The following is a 14,242-nucleotide window of genomic DNA, read 5'->3' on the forward strand; positions in this document are numbered from 1 at the left end:
ACGATATGACGAAAAAATTAGAAGTTTATGTGTAGATAAGTTCGATGTGACAAAAGTTAGAGAAAGAAAAAAAGTTGGAATCTAAACAGCACCCTAGCCTTGTGACAAACTCCAAGCTCCAGTTGCTTGTCCTGGCTGCCAACGACCCAATGGCCTTAGGCAGCGGCGTGCCTTTATTCTGGACAGGGGGCAGGCAAGCTGCTGAGGCTCAGGCGCTTAATTAGCCTCTCGGCTCTCTGGGCAGCAATAGACGCACACATCGCAAACCACTGTCGCACTTGCCGCATTGCCCGCGTTACATGCGTTGTGCCGGCCGCAAGGCCAATAGAAACACATGAAGGCGAGATCCCATATCGACGCACGGCGCACACGCGCGTTGAGTGGTGGCTTGCTGAGAACTGGAGACTAGCCATTTAGGTCTCTTAGGCTTTTGATTTATGCACTTATCCATCATTTAGACAAGTTATTACATGTTACATGTTAAGATTTTCTTAGAATTTCTGGGTATGCCGGTGCATACCCGGCACACCTCCTAGGTCCACCCCTCTGATCAGGGCATAGGTTTACAAGTTAGACTCGGGCAATTTGAGTCAGAACTGCGTTGATTTTGTGGTTACTAATTATAGCAGAGGAATTGGTGTTGATTAGATTTGTTGGATGTTTGAACTAATCATGTTGCATATATTTGTACTGTCAATTTGTGGCTTGGGCGCAATGTTGTCCACACTAGTCCAATATGCAAACATATGCAAATTTTTGTGCTGCTAAGTGAAAAAGGATGGCCAAGTCCTAGTCTAATGTAAAACTATGGTGAAAAAATCTAGTCCATTGTGCAATTTACTCTATTTTTAATGATAACGATATAGACCATGTCCAGATTTATATACAAAACTGAACTTATTTTAGGACGGAGATAGAATTACATAAGCATTATGTCGGCACATAGATTGCTGCATTGTTGATAGCTCAGTTCTAGAGGGGGACAGGATTCACAAACAGATCCCCAACAATCTCCTGAATATACCTGGAAAATGTATATGCATCTTTCTTCTTATCGTAAAAGAATGGCACTGATACGGCCAAGTTTAAAAGTCGTTGCACCACAGGGAACTGCTGGTGATGATCACAACGGACCTGATTCAGGGTTCTCCATTCACTTTCAATCATTGATTCGATCTTGTCTAAGGCAACTTCGCTTGTAACCTTGTTCTCATTCATATAGCACTCTACAGTGTTTGTGGCATCTCCTTTGTTCTTTCTTCCAGACTGCATGAGTGTGAAAAAAATGTATGTTACTTCCTCTAATTTACAATATATATTTAGCTTTTCTTCTCAAATTTTGTTTCAATATTATATGCTGCAGGAATTAGCTAGTTATATACAAATAACATTTCAACTCTCCACTAAGAATTTAGTAATGTAAAGTGATAAAGTAGCTGAACCGCATTCAGCATCCAATTCCTGCGTGCATAGTTAGGTTGTGTTACATAAACTAGGTTGGGAACTTCTCCAAGTGTATGTAAAACAAGGGACTTATTAACACACAATTAATTAACGATTAGCTATTAAAAACTTGAAAAAAATAATTTTTAAAGCAACTTTTATATAGGTTTTTTTTAAAAAAAGCACCACTCAACAATTCACGAAACATGAGCATGGAAAATAAGAGAGTATAAGTTGGGATCTCTAGTTCCGAACACAGCCTTACATATCTAAACACAATTAATCGGGGAAGTACATGGAATTAATGCTCTTAAATTTTTTTTCCAAACAGTACAATTGAAGTCTATACCTTGAATGCAGCAATGTCGTTCATGAAACGCATAATCTTTGCACAAGCTATAACGGCACTTGTGCGTCCTGTTGCCAATTCAAATGATTCCTTCGTTACTGCATCACCCCGGCCAACTGTAGCAGTCACACATAGTACTGCCACACTAATGGATAGGGTTGACAAAGCAACCCGCTCCTTGAATCCTGGCTTGTAATTTTGATGCAACCATTCAAATTCTTGCAGGTAATATGTGGATAGATTTTGGAACTGCACCCATGCAAATCAAATTAGCCAAAAAAACTAGTTAGCTACATTATTATAATTATTTTACCGCACTACTACCATACTCATCAAAGAAAGACATACTACACCCGGTTCCAATAATTATCATTTTGGGCAAGTTATACATAGTTAAAGTTTAACTTCGTTGAGTTATTTACGGGTGAGTGGACGGTGTCTCCCCCCTCCTCCACTTGACTATCCTTGTGCGCTGCCGTTTGCTTTCGAGGTCGACCACCTGTAAGGAGAGCATGTGCCGGCCACCCCCTTCCCCTCATCCTCGGCAGTCACCACCCACCGGCTACCCGATCGAGCTAGCCAGCTAGCCATCTTTGGAGGTGAGCGTTGTTTCAATGTATCCACGCTAATGTCAGGTTGATGCATCTATTTTACTTTAAACTAACCAGTTTGCTTGTAGCCAAAGCCAGTCTATTGTGAAATGCTAAGATGGGATCCTTGTCTGTAATTTTCTTTCGAATGCTTTTTGTCTACTGTATTAAGTAAGGTGCTTGAATGCTGAGAGGTTGTGACTTCATAGTTTCCTATTGTAGAAAAAAGCCATGGCCTTCCCTTGGTTTCTTCTAATATTGTTATGATTAAAAAACAACATATTTAGATCGATGTATACACTTAAAGTCTCTAGCTAGTTCATTATTTTGCGTGTATCTTCAGTCCCTGTCCATCTTGTTAAGGATATGTAGTTCGTGTGTCAGTGAAGGATATATATTTTGTGCAAAGCCTGCTGGAATACGATTAGATTAAGTATAAGATATGGGTTAATTGTGCTTCCTGCTAGCTAGATTGATATGGCAGATAATTCCATTTAAGCTATTGGGCTAAATAATATATGAATTTCATAAATAGTATAGAACATTAAAGCATGATAATAGCAGCCATATGATTAATCAGTTATTGATATCCTTGGAATTGTTAGACTGACAGTTACTTACATGTATTCAATATTATGCTGTTTGTAGTATCCTCATGAACCACAACTTTTTAAGCATATAGCAGGATCTTATTGATCAGCTTACAAAATTGTGTGTCTCCTATACCTTGATATATTTTTACCATAATCTGTAGTATTCTCAAGGCAAGTAAAGAGGAGAAAATAGATAGAGATAAAAATGCAACGAAAAGGGATAAGATATCTGCATTCATTGTCTCATCTAGCTTGGAATATTGCTGCCGGAGGACATGTAGTACCATAACTTGTAACTTATAGTGGTGAATAAAAGATTCTTGTTGATGTGAATTGGCATGTACGTGTATTGGTTATATAACTTACAGGATTGAAGTTTGCTTAAAATTTGATGCTGAATTGTTGTGCATGCCTATCTGTAGCTTTATCACTTATGTATCAGTAAAAAACAAGGAGTTCATTTGCATATTTTGTTGAAAAAGTTATGTTCAATAATCCATATGGATATGTGGATTGAATTGTTGGGGGGGGGGGGGGGGGAGGAGCGGGAGGTTGTCTTGGAGCCATTTTATTTTATGGTGCCACATGATCTTTTTTCCTGACGGCAGCACATCACAATTTAGGCGACAAAACCCGATGCCAATGGAATTTTTCTGTGTTAAACACATAGGGAAACCCACAGGAAAAATATAATTCTCCGTTGTGATTTTTCTATCGGCAATTCTTGTCGGTTCCCTCAAAAGTACAATTTCTATGGATAAACCCTATTTTTCTGACAATTTTTGATCCGTAGGGTTGGCACAAGTCTGGTAGTGCATAGAAGTCTACGTGTGTACAGTATGAAATGAGAAGTTTAGTCCTACCATGCTAATTTTGGGAGGGTTATACAAGTTTACGTATCTAGTTGTCCAAGTTCTAGCAACACTTACTAAACATTTTACATAAAGTGAGGATGAAAAAGCACGTGTGTTATCGTTTAGGCATGGTTTAACAAATTCATGTTGAGCATACAGCTATAAGTATTGGTACCTGGATTATTACAATTTTCTATCAGTAATAGATGTTCAATATGGTTTCAAAATTTTAGGCTTGGTGGTGAAAAGTTAGCCCTAGATTCTATCCCAAAATTTTCTCATTAGTGATTTAAACAAAAGATTTCAGGGATAGAATTTTGGGAACTGTTCGTGATGCTCTTATATTGAATATATAATAAATGTGGAAAGTTTATTCCAATAGATGACAAATTTCATTGGTGCACACGATCTATTCTTGGTATATATCGATAACATACAGTAAGAAGAATCCATTAACGATCAATGCATAATATGAAGATTTAAACAAATACAGGAAATAAAAGTGAAAAGATGCATTACATATATAACTGATATACCTCCTTTTTCATGCACGCCACACGGTATTTGTCACTGGCCTCTACTTGAGCTTCAGTCTCCCTAAAGTAATTCAGCAGTGCACGGTAGAACTTTTTCATGTACTCTGGTAGTGATGAGATAGCACTTTCATCCCATCTGTCCAATAGGCAAATTTGGAATTTTTATGAAATTACTTAATTAGGCAAGTGTAAATAAATCTTGCCGAAAAAGATAGTTTGACAAGGATGTATCGCGTTGAAACCACAAATAAATGAATGAAATACTTTGTAAATTATGCTCAAATGGACACGCCATGTACCAGTGACTAATAAAGTGGTTTGATGATGTTTAATATTTCTCGAATGAAAGACTTGTTAACATTGTGTGAAACGCGTGACCATAATTAATTGAGATGTATAGTGATCGATAAATTCGATGGTAACTGTACAACAAATTTATTTAGTTAGAGGATCAACATGGTTTTTCAGTTGTGCTTTACTCAGATTAATTGTTTAGGTGCATTAAACATCAAAAGGTAAAATAAACAATTTCTTTTTTATTTGCTCTAAGTAGCTCGGGTTCATGGAAATTGTTGGTTCATATCATGCTGGCAGCAACAGCTCGGTAACAAGAATACTGATGCCAGCTACCTTTGGTGGTTGTAGCTAGCTCTACCTCCAGTTGCACATCTCTGTTTTAATTAACTAAAAGTTGGCCTTAGCTGTTTCTTGATAGAATGACAGTAGAATATATGTGTATGCATGAGCGGTACTCTGCTTGGTCATTGCATAGTAGTTGGAAAAACTCGCATGTTTTGCTGCTCTAGAATTAGAGGAGGTGGAATGTTGAATGCTCGGAAAAACTACTTTTATAGGCGGTTACAATATAATTGGTACCCCCATTTTTGGAAGTGTTTAGCCAACCAAATGTTACATAGGGCCTATAGAAATCAACAGTTTTGTGCTAGTGGATTGCACAACTGCATGTTAACAAATCTATTTTTTTGTATTTTAAGTTCGACTTTCAAGTCTTTAATTATTGTAGGCGCAAAAAGTATTTCATATTTTAATTGTCACAAGTCCGTAATTTTTTCACACAAAATATGCATCTAGTATGTAGGATTCAAGTCCGGGATCTCTCCCTTCACGTGTATCTTACTTATTACCATCTTACATATGAAGCACTTTGTTAATTACTATGAAATAGACGTTGGTCTTCTAATTTAAACTCTCTTAAACTTGTAACACATATTAAAACCTTAAAGATTTATGTAGTGTTCATTTGAAGTGCGATTGAGGTGAACTAAAGTTATATATGATCCCAACAATTTTTTCATTAAATTTGTAAGGTCCATATTTTGGTAATATCATTGTTCACTTATGTCAAGTTCCCACTGTATGTTTTGATGTGTTATGCAACTTGACATTTGTGAACGTTCATAATAAAGGAAATATCAAAAAAAAATTGACTAGGCCATATTTGAGGAAATATTGTAAGGATCTCATAGAACTTTGGATTAACTCAATTGGACTTAAGGTGTATTTTCTATGAATTTTAAAACTTTAGACTTCATAAAGATCTGTTTGTAAAATCATCCTATTTTAAAAAGTAGATTCCGAATCTTGTAACGAATATTTCGGCACCTAAATGTTCTTAAATGAAATAACTTTGACTAGAAAGTTACAAACCTTGTCGAGCGCTATATTGTTTTATAGAAATTGTACCCGTCAACATATGTAACAAAATATTCTAATGTAGACCTTAAAGCTTCTTATAATGAACTTTTGATCCCATTAACTACCTAAAATAGAAAAACATTAACTACAACATCTCAACAAGAACTACAATTGTCACATAACATTTGTCATTAGGCGACATCATAGGAAAGAGTTACAAGTGGTTTCCTAATAGAACTGCCCTTAAAAATCGATTTTATTGATTTTTTCTTATGAGATCTGTATATAAAAATGACCCCACCTTTCAAATTACGCGACCCATTTGTGTTAATAGACCTATTTTCACATGCAATTTTTCATAAGGAGCTATCTGTAGAAATAGTTTTCTTTTGTTATATGACCCTGGGCGGCATTAGTCATCTTCATAGGGACACGGAAATGGTTTGTAGTGGTTACGATGAAAAATGTGCATGTGCCTATTATTGAAATAAAAAGACTGCCAGCTTTTGGCCATCTAGACAACGCGTCAGAGACAACCATCCCAATCTATCCCCTCCCCATCCCATCCAGAAGTAAAAGTATAGGTAGGGTCTTCCAAAAATACACAAAATATTGAATCTGCATGGGAGGGGCAGAGGGTAGCTGATGAGGGGTTGGGAGAGGTGCAGAGGATCGATGGGCACGCGTGTGACACATTGCTTAGTTAAACAACATGCTACGTGTTAGGCAATAGCACGTTCTCTCTCTCTCTCTCTCTCTCTCCCTCTTTCTATCTATCTCTGTATATTTTTCCATAGAAATTACTTTAAGTATATGAGGTTATATCACACGGTCATGCATAGCGTTTAGAAGTTTTAATTGATTCAGATTTACAGGTATAGGGGTAGAATAGTTAAATTTTGATTTATTATTGTTTTTTGGGCTTCTGATTTGATCATCTGTACCTTTCAATTTTGAAAAGCCTGATCTTTAACATATTATAATATTCTGTGAAACTTTAGAACTTTTAAATATAATTTGTCATGCGGTTTTCTTGATTTCTCTTACAATTGGTGGCTTGAGATGAAGGATATTAATTTATGTTGTTTTTGACCTATTAATTAATCGTACCTTTGTATGGCTTCATTCAGCTTCCTGCATTCCTCGATGGTGGCATGATCATCATACGTGTCATCCATAAGGATAGTGAATCCAATTATCTTGGCAAGGATCATCCGTGTGAGTGTTAAGTTTTCTTCATAGAACAGCGCATAGGACCAAAGATATGACTCCACTCCACGATCTCTAACATGACTTAGCTCGACATATCCATAAAGATCTTTCCACCACCTGAAAATTAAAATGATCGATTGATTTAGGTGCTTGTTTTGAAGTATATTTAAGATATATATATATTAGATCATTAGAAGCAATGAGTATTAATTGATTTATAATAGTAATAATATGTACATAGCATATCAGGCATACCGAAAACACTAACAACATGAAGAGCCATATTACTAGTTATTTCAGTATATGTCACTAGTGTATTGGATGTTTAAAGCCGCATAAAAGCCTCTAGTGTATTGCTGCTGCAAATGCTGAGACAAAGATTGATAAAATATTCGGATATTCCTTGCAGGCTAGCTGTCCTTCTTTTTTATCTGAGAGTGGACAAATTATATAGTAGTATAAACCTTAATTTTCTATTGTTCAATACTTGAAACTACAGATAAAGCGATACCTAAACTCGGATACACTAACTACCTCATTAACATGACATATATTGACTACTTCTGGACAAAACATAAAGTTGTACATGTATTTTGTGATTAATTAACATTAAATTGGTTGCACAAACAAAGCGTCAATTTGTCTAAAACGAGGTACACATTTTATGTATTTACCATTCAGTACATCGAAGGAACACAACGTCTCTCCACAATTTTGCACTTATCTATATCTGTCTATCCTATATAGTCAGAGCTAAAATATCGACATGTATTGACTAAGTTCATCTGAAATACAACAGCCTTTGGATTCCTCCTTTACTTTGATCATAGCTACCCACATGTCATGTGTATTCAGAATTAACCACTTAGTATAATTGTTTTAGAGCTCAAGATGTATTGAGCAACATCTCACCTAGAAAGTAAAAGCCATCGAATCCCTCTCAAACTTGTCATAACTATTCATGAGTTGAAATTACACATCAACTTCTACATAGCTCAAATTATAGTCCTTTTAGGTATGACGAGTAAATAATTTCCAATAGGTTTTTATCAAGCTTTCCTAGAAAACAAATACTTCTAAATTCTCCACTGTAACGCACGGCCCATTCACTAATAACTAAATATTCTCTAAATTATCTTTACTAACTGTAGAGCGAAGATCGAAAAACATATTTTGGTAGTTGTATCGTGCACATACACAGATTTGAGATTATTACAGTGGTTTGTTTCTGTCCTAAAGGGCACAATCAATTACTTTCATGGTATATATTTACTTATTATATATATAAATATCAAATAAATACTCTTTTTTTAGATAAAGGAAATGAATAAACCTGGTATCTACATCCACAAGACATGTACAAAGACAAAGCAAAGAAAGACTCTTACTGAGAAAAAGCTTTGAGCTCCTTCAAGTGGACATGCTGCAGAAGGTTAAATTCCAGCTTTGCAAGATCTAAAAGAACAACAATACACTCTTCCTCCTGTCCATACTCCAGCATGTAATGCAACATTTCAACTCTCTTGTAGGTTCTCGGTAATGGTAAGTGTAGGGCACGGTTGATTTGATTATCTAGAGGGGCCTTGAGCCTACTTCCGTCCCTCATTGATTCGAGGTAGTGCCTTGCAAAAGACATAGCTTCTTCAAGTTCTGGCTCATCATGGACAAGGAGGTGAGCTGCATTGTACAAACTTAATAATGCCCTTGGTTCATCAGCTATTGTATTGATGAACCTCCCATCCTCTCCTTTGAATTTTTCGAATACATCTGCAAGGCAGCTAAATTAAATGTAGATTTTTCCTTCCAAATGAGACTAGATTCCTTTTTCATACAATTTTTTAATACATCAGATATTCTTGACTAATTTTTATGTATATATATACTCTAATTTGGACTTATATTGAAAAATTGTTTGACACAAAAAATAATTACGAAAATGAATGAATACCTACAATGCAATGACTTAAAATTTGTGATCCAAAGAAAAATACAAAAAATTGTATATGCCAGTCATCACCAATATAAGAAATACTCGCACTATTGAAAATTGGGCCTATCTGTCATGCACACAGTGGATAAATTGTTACTCCCTCCGTTTCATATTATAAGTCGTTTGACTTTTTTCCTAGTCAAACTTCTTTAAGATTGACCAAATTTATTGAAATGAAGGGTGTATTTTGTAATAAACTTGTTTGGCATTATTGTAGTTTGTAAAATACATAGTAAAGGTTGCAGTGAGATATTTCTGACCAAGTTGCAATTTTGTGAAAATTACTCTGCAAGTTATCTCCTATAATATTTATTAGTACCTGGAGATACCCAAATGCCATGCTCCCTAAGTAAGCGAAAGTGGAGAGCAACCTCGTGGAGGCTAGAGCTAGTGAATTCACTTTCTTTGATGTCACTTATTGCATTGTTTATCTCATCTTGGAAAAGGTGATCTATTCCAAGACGTTGAACTGCATCTACTAAGTGCATTTTCTTGGCTGTATCATTGTGCGTCTCAAACAGTATACGGACGTCCTGTTTTAGTTTATCAGCCTTTTCCATCATCCAATCCTCCGATCTCTGTTTATTTGCATGCAAAAATTTGATTTGTTAGAATCAAATGAAAGAAATACAGGAACAAATAGTTAGGTGAAATAAAATATTCCTTTTAGATAACTTGTTGGTGTGTTGTGGATTTGACCAATTTTTTTCTTGCCAAAATCAGCATTAAATCAAATGTAATAAAAAAAATATGATAAAACTCCATTGATCCGCTAGGAAAATATGAACTATGTCGCCCCTTTATCCTTTTAAGTTCCAAATATGTGCCGTTCTACAATGAGTACTTGCAAACTTTTTAAAGAAAAAAATTTGCTAATATACTTATTTTCTTAATAACTTACATTTATATATCTACATCAGACGATTTGCAAAAATATCGGGACGGAAACGCGGGCCTGTGATGGTCCCGCAGCTCTAAAACGCGTGACCGCTCCAAAACGCGTGACTGACGATCCTGCAAAACGGTTGCACGGGACCTCGACGGTCCCGCAGGTTCAAAATGCGGGAGCGAGGCAGCTAGTGATTTTTAACGTTGTTTAGCACGATGGACACTGTGTAGCCCTGTTTGACACAGTTTTGTAAGGCGGTACCGCAGGTTCAATGTGCGGAACTAGCCATAAACAGGTCTAAACAGTGATGTAAAGTGGCAAACAGTACCCAAAACATTGTCAAACAGTGCCGACTCAGTAAATAAATCGCTGGCCAGTTCGCTCCCGTGTTTTGGGACCATCGCGGTCCCGCGCGACCGTTCCGTGGGACATCGGTCCCGTGTTTTAGAACTGCGGGACCATCGCGGTCCCACGTTTCCGTTCCTCGGAGCGGGTATATTTTTGCAAATCTCATGCAGGTATATAAACGTAAATTATTGAAAAAATATGTATATTTGTATTTTTTTCACTTTTTCAAAGTACATAATTAGATATAGAAGTATTAATTATATAATTTGTCATGTGAATATTGCCGTTGATTTTATAGCTAAAATATGCCACTCTTACTATAGAAGTCAAGACTTAGTTGAAGTTGTTTTGGGAATCTACACGTCAATATACCAAATGAGAAACATTGGAGGGAGTAATCGCCCATGCTACAAAGAACTATTTTCGTGAACAACCCCTATATTTTAATAGGCGGCCTAAGTAAAGACCTACCTATGAAAAAGCGTAGGCTCTCCGATCAAGGCTCTACTGTGAGAGTCAATTTTCATAGGCAAGCTTCCTAGGAGGCGCGTCTAAAAATAGGATTATTCTTTTAGGTGCCCGTCTTAAAGACCCGGTCGATAAAATCGTATTTTTCATAGAAAATACCCAAAATTGTCTATAAAAACAATCCTAGTTGGCCTCATAATAGGACCACGTGTGAAAAGGCGAAGCCAAAATAAATACGCCCATCAATCTGCCCGACCTCTAGTCACTCTTTATGTCGCATCATCCCGTCCTTATTCCTTAATTATGTCATCTCATATTGATTGCGACGATGCTTGTATTGGATATCAAGATAGGGTTTCTAGAATTTTATTATTTTGGATTTTTTTTTTGTTTTTTGAGCAAAAATCTTATGCACTCGAGCATCTTAATGTGTCAGCCAGTGAAAACCAGTTTTTTGTATGTGGTTTTGATGCCTATCTAGGAAAATTCGGATCTTCGTAAACAAGTTGCCTGCGTGGCCTAGGCAGCCGGAGCGTGTTTCACGTTAAACATGTGCCGGTATTAGTCCCACCATTTTTGTTTATTGCTCACTATTGACCATGCACACATACCCATGTAATCAACTTTTTTTAATGAAACAACCAAAATACCCATATGTTGGTGGGATATGTAATCTCTTCTACATGCATATGGGTAACATATGCAAAATGAGAATTATCACCTTCGTAACCGTGTAGTGATCGATAAATATTTCCAAACTTCAAAAGGTGGTTAAGGTGACAAGTAAACAAGAACAGATATATTAATTCCTAAGGGTTTTGTACGTGATAACATGGTCGCGAAATTTGTTTCAGGCCTGTCATCAATCTTTTGATATGCTTGTTAGATCAGGTTATATGTTTATGTTGACTAGAAAACCAGATGATATTCTTCTACAGAACAGTTGTACAGTTTTGCTGTAGAGCAAAATGTACACAATATGAAAATGAAAAAAAAATGTATACCTGTAGTGGCTTTGTGTCATAGTTGATAAAGAAGTCCCCCCACACAGAGGGCTCAAAGCTAGACACCTCCTTCGCAGGAGTGATTGATTTTGAGGACACAACTTGTGCAGCATGTCGATGCGCATTGCTTTGTCGTCGGAAGGAGACTTTTGCCTGGGCACCAGCAGAAAGGAGCCCACCCGGCGGCCAGATTGGAGGATGGCCTATCCTAGCATGCACAACACCATGAGAGAAGAAGAAAGGGAGAGGGATGGAAGTAGACATACTAGTATATTTCCCTTGGGAGGGCAATAGCTAGCAGTTCACTGATACTATTGTAGTGTGGTAGTCTGATGGTTGCTTTAGCTAGCTAGCTAGCTGCTTTATATAGGATAAGGCATAGGGCTTCCAGAATGAACTCTTGAAAAGGATACTGTCTTTGTCACAAAATAGATACTTTCTCCGTTCAAATATTAGGTGGGCATGGATATTAAAGAAGTAAGCAAAAATAATTGGATAAAGTTTGTGATTGGTTGAGAAGAAAAAATAGGTGAATAAATTAAATAAATAGTGGTTGCTATGTGTGGGATGTGTGAGAAATAAACTTATTTTGCAAGCGGGGTGTAATAAGCAATAAATATATCCCTTATACCAAATAGTAAACATTACGGAGGTACTAAGCAACACATATCAAGCAATAGGACTACAACCTGCTAGTAGGGAATAAAAAAACATTAATTCTTTTAGCAAGAATTTCATTGTCATTTGAGAAAACAATTGTATTGTGGTCTTTTTGTTTTGTATTGGTGTGAGATGTGTGAAACATGAACTTATTTTGGGATGAGGGTGTAGTAAGCACCAAATACAACACTTATACCGAATAGTAAACATTTTGGAGGTAGTAAGCTACAAATATGTGACAATTGCATTACAACCTGCTAGCAAGGAATAAAAAAACATTGATCATCTCAGCAAGTAACGGTATTATGGTCGTTTTGGTCTTGTAGTGGTACCGTGGGATAAATACATATTTGGGACAAGGGTACAGTAAGCGATAAATACATCTCTTATAGTACCAATTAGTAAACATTGTGAAGATACTAAGCAACTAATATCAGGTAGTAATAGCACTACAACCTCATAGGAAGGAATAGAAAAAGCATTGTTACTCTTAGTAAGGAATAATGGCATTGGGTTTTAAGAAAGTAAGGGTATTCTAGTTGTGTTGGTTATGCATTGGTAGGTGGAATGTGTAAAATAAACTTATTTTGGAAGGTATGTACTACAATATTTATTATTTGGTACAAGGGATGTATTGTTCTGTCCAGATTTGTACTGAAGGTATGTAAAATGAGGGTGTTGTACTGAGATGTGTCACATCTAGTTATAGATTCGATTTTTTGGACGGAGGGAGTAGTTGGTAAATAATACATTGTTGATACCCTAGTTCGATAGAGCAGTAGGATTTGATAAGTCCGTGCCAAATGAAATTAAACAAGACGGAAGCTAGTAGTGCATGATTAATTAAATATTAACTGTTAGAAATTTTAAAAGTTAGTTCATTTTATTTTGAAAAGGACTTCTACATGATTTTTTAAAAAATAAAACGTACAGTACGTGCTCGTGGTAAGCAAGGAAAAAGATGCCGCTAGATTCTGGCAGATGATAAACATGGAGCACGTACGCTCAGTCTTCCAAAACAAGTACAGTGCTAATTAGTTATTAACTCCCACCGTCCCATAATATAAGGGATTTTGAGTTTTTGCTTGTAGTGTTTGGCCACTCGTCTTATTCAAAAAATTTATGCAAATATAAAAAACGAAAAGTTATGCGTAAAGTACTTTGGATAATAAAATAAGTCACAAAAAAGTAAATAATAATTCTAAAATTTTTTAAATAAGACGAGTGGTCAAACACTATAAATAAAAACTTAAAATCCCTTTAGATTATGAAATGGAGGGAGTAGTACGATGGTTGAGAGACCAAGAGCTGCACGCTAACTGCTGCCGGTCCATTCGAGACCATATAACATATGATGGTCTTGTGTGGAGGAGAATGGCCCTGCAGGCAGAAATTCCGGTGCTTGCTGATGTCGATCAACAGTATACCACTCGTGGATTCATCTGCCGAATTCCCTCATCTCCCTATCCCAACTGCCCCGTTCTGACGTTCATTCCAGTAGCGTTCAATTAGTATTAGACTTCCCTATGCTCACTCAGGATTAAGACTCTATGTACTTCTTCCCTGTGTAAAAAAAAAAATCCAATTCCATAGATGAATAATCTGAACATGCGTTCATCTTCAGAGTTAGATATTTTTGTGACAGAGGGA

General features: G+C 36.4%; 1 protein-coding gene across 1 annotated transcript; it reads right to left on the reverse strand.

Annotated features, from left to right (window-relative positions):
- Positions 1 to 828: 828 nt before the first annotated feature.
- Positions 829 to 12,261, reverse strand: LOC127770073 (alpha-copaene synthase-like). The gene is made up of 7 exons (XM_052295741.1): positions 11,933 to 12,261; positions 9,543 to 9,801; positions 8,622 to 9,000; positions 7,132 to 7,350; positions 4,366 to 4,501; positions 1,793 to 2,041; positions 829 to 1,266 (listed from the first exon to the last, which is right to left on the reverse strand). Exons 1-7 carry the CDS (start codon positions 12,194 to 12,196, stop codon positions 973 to 975), a joined length of 1,800 nt encoding a protein of 599 aa, XP_052151701.1. The 5' UTR covers positions 12,197 to 12,261; the 3' UTR covers positions 829 to 972.
- Between the last annotated feature and the right edge of the window lie 1,981 nt (positions 12,262 to 14,242).

The sequence above is a fragment of the Oryza glaberrima genome, chromosome 4 (assembly GCF_000147395.1).
Source record: "Oryza glaberrima chromosome 4, OglaRS2, whole genome shotgun sequence".
Lineage (NCBI taxonomy): Eukaryota > Viridiplantae > Streptophyta > Magnoliopsida > Poales > Poaceae > Oryza > Oryza glaberrima.

Coding starts and splice junctions, on each gene's coding strand:
- LOC127770073 (XM_052295741.1), bottom strand. CDS start 12,196: ATGTCTACTTCCATCCCTCTCCCTTTCTTCTTCTCTCATGGTGTTGTG. Junction 4,502..7,131: donor CTGAATGAAGCCATACAAAG/GTACGATTAATT, acceptor CCTATTGGACAG/ATGGGATGAAAGTGCTATCT. Junction 2,042..4,365: donor TGGCGTGCATGAAAAAGGAG/GTATATCAGTTA, acceptor GCATGGGTGCAG/TTCCAAAATCTATCCACATA.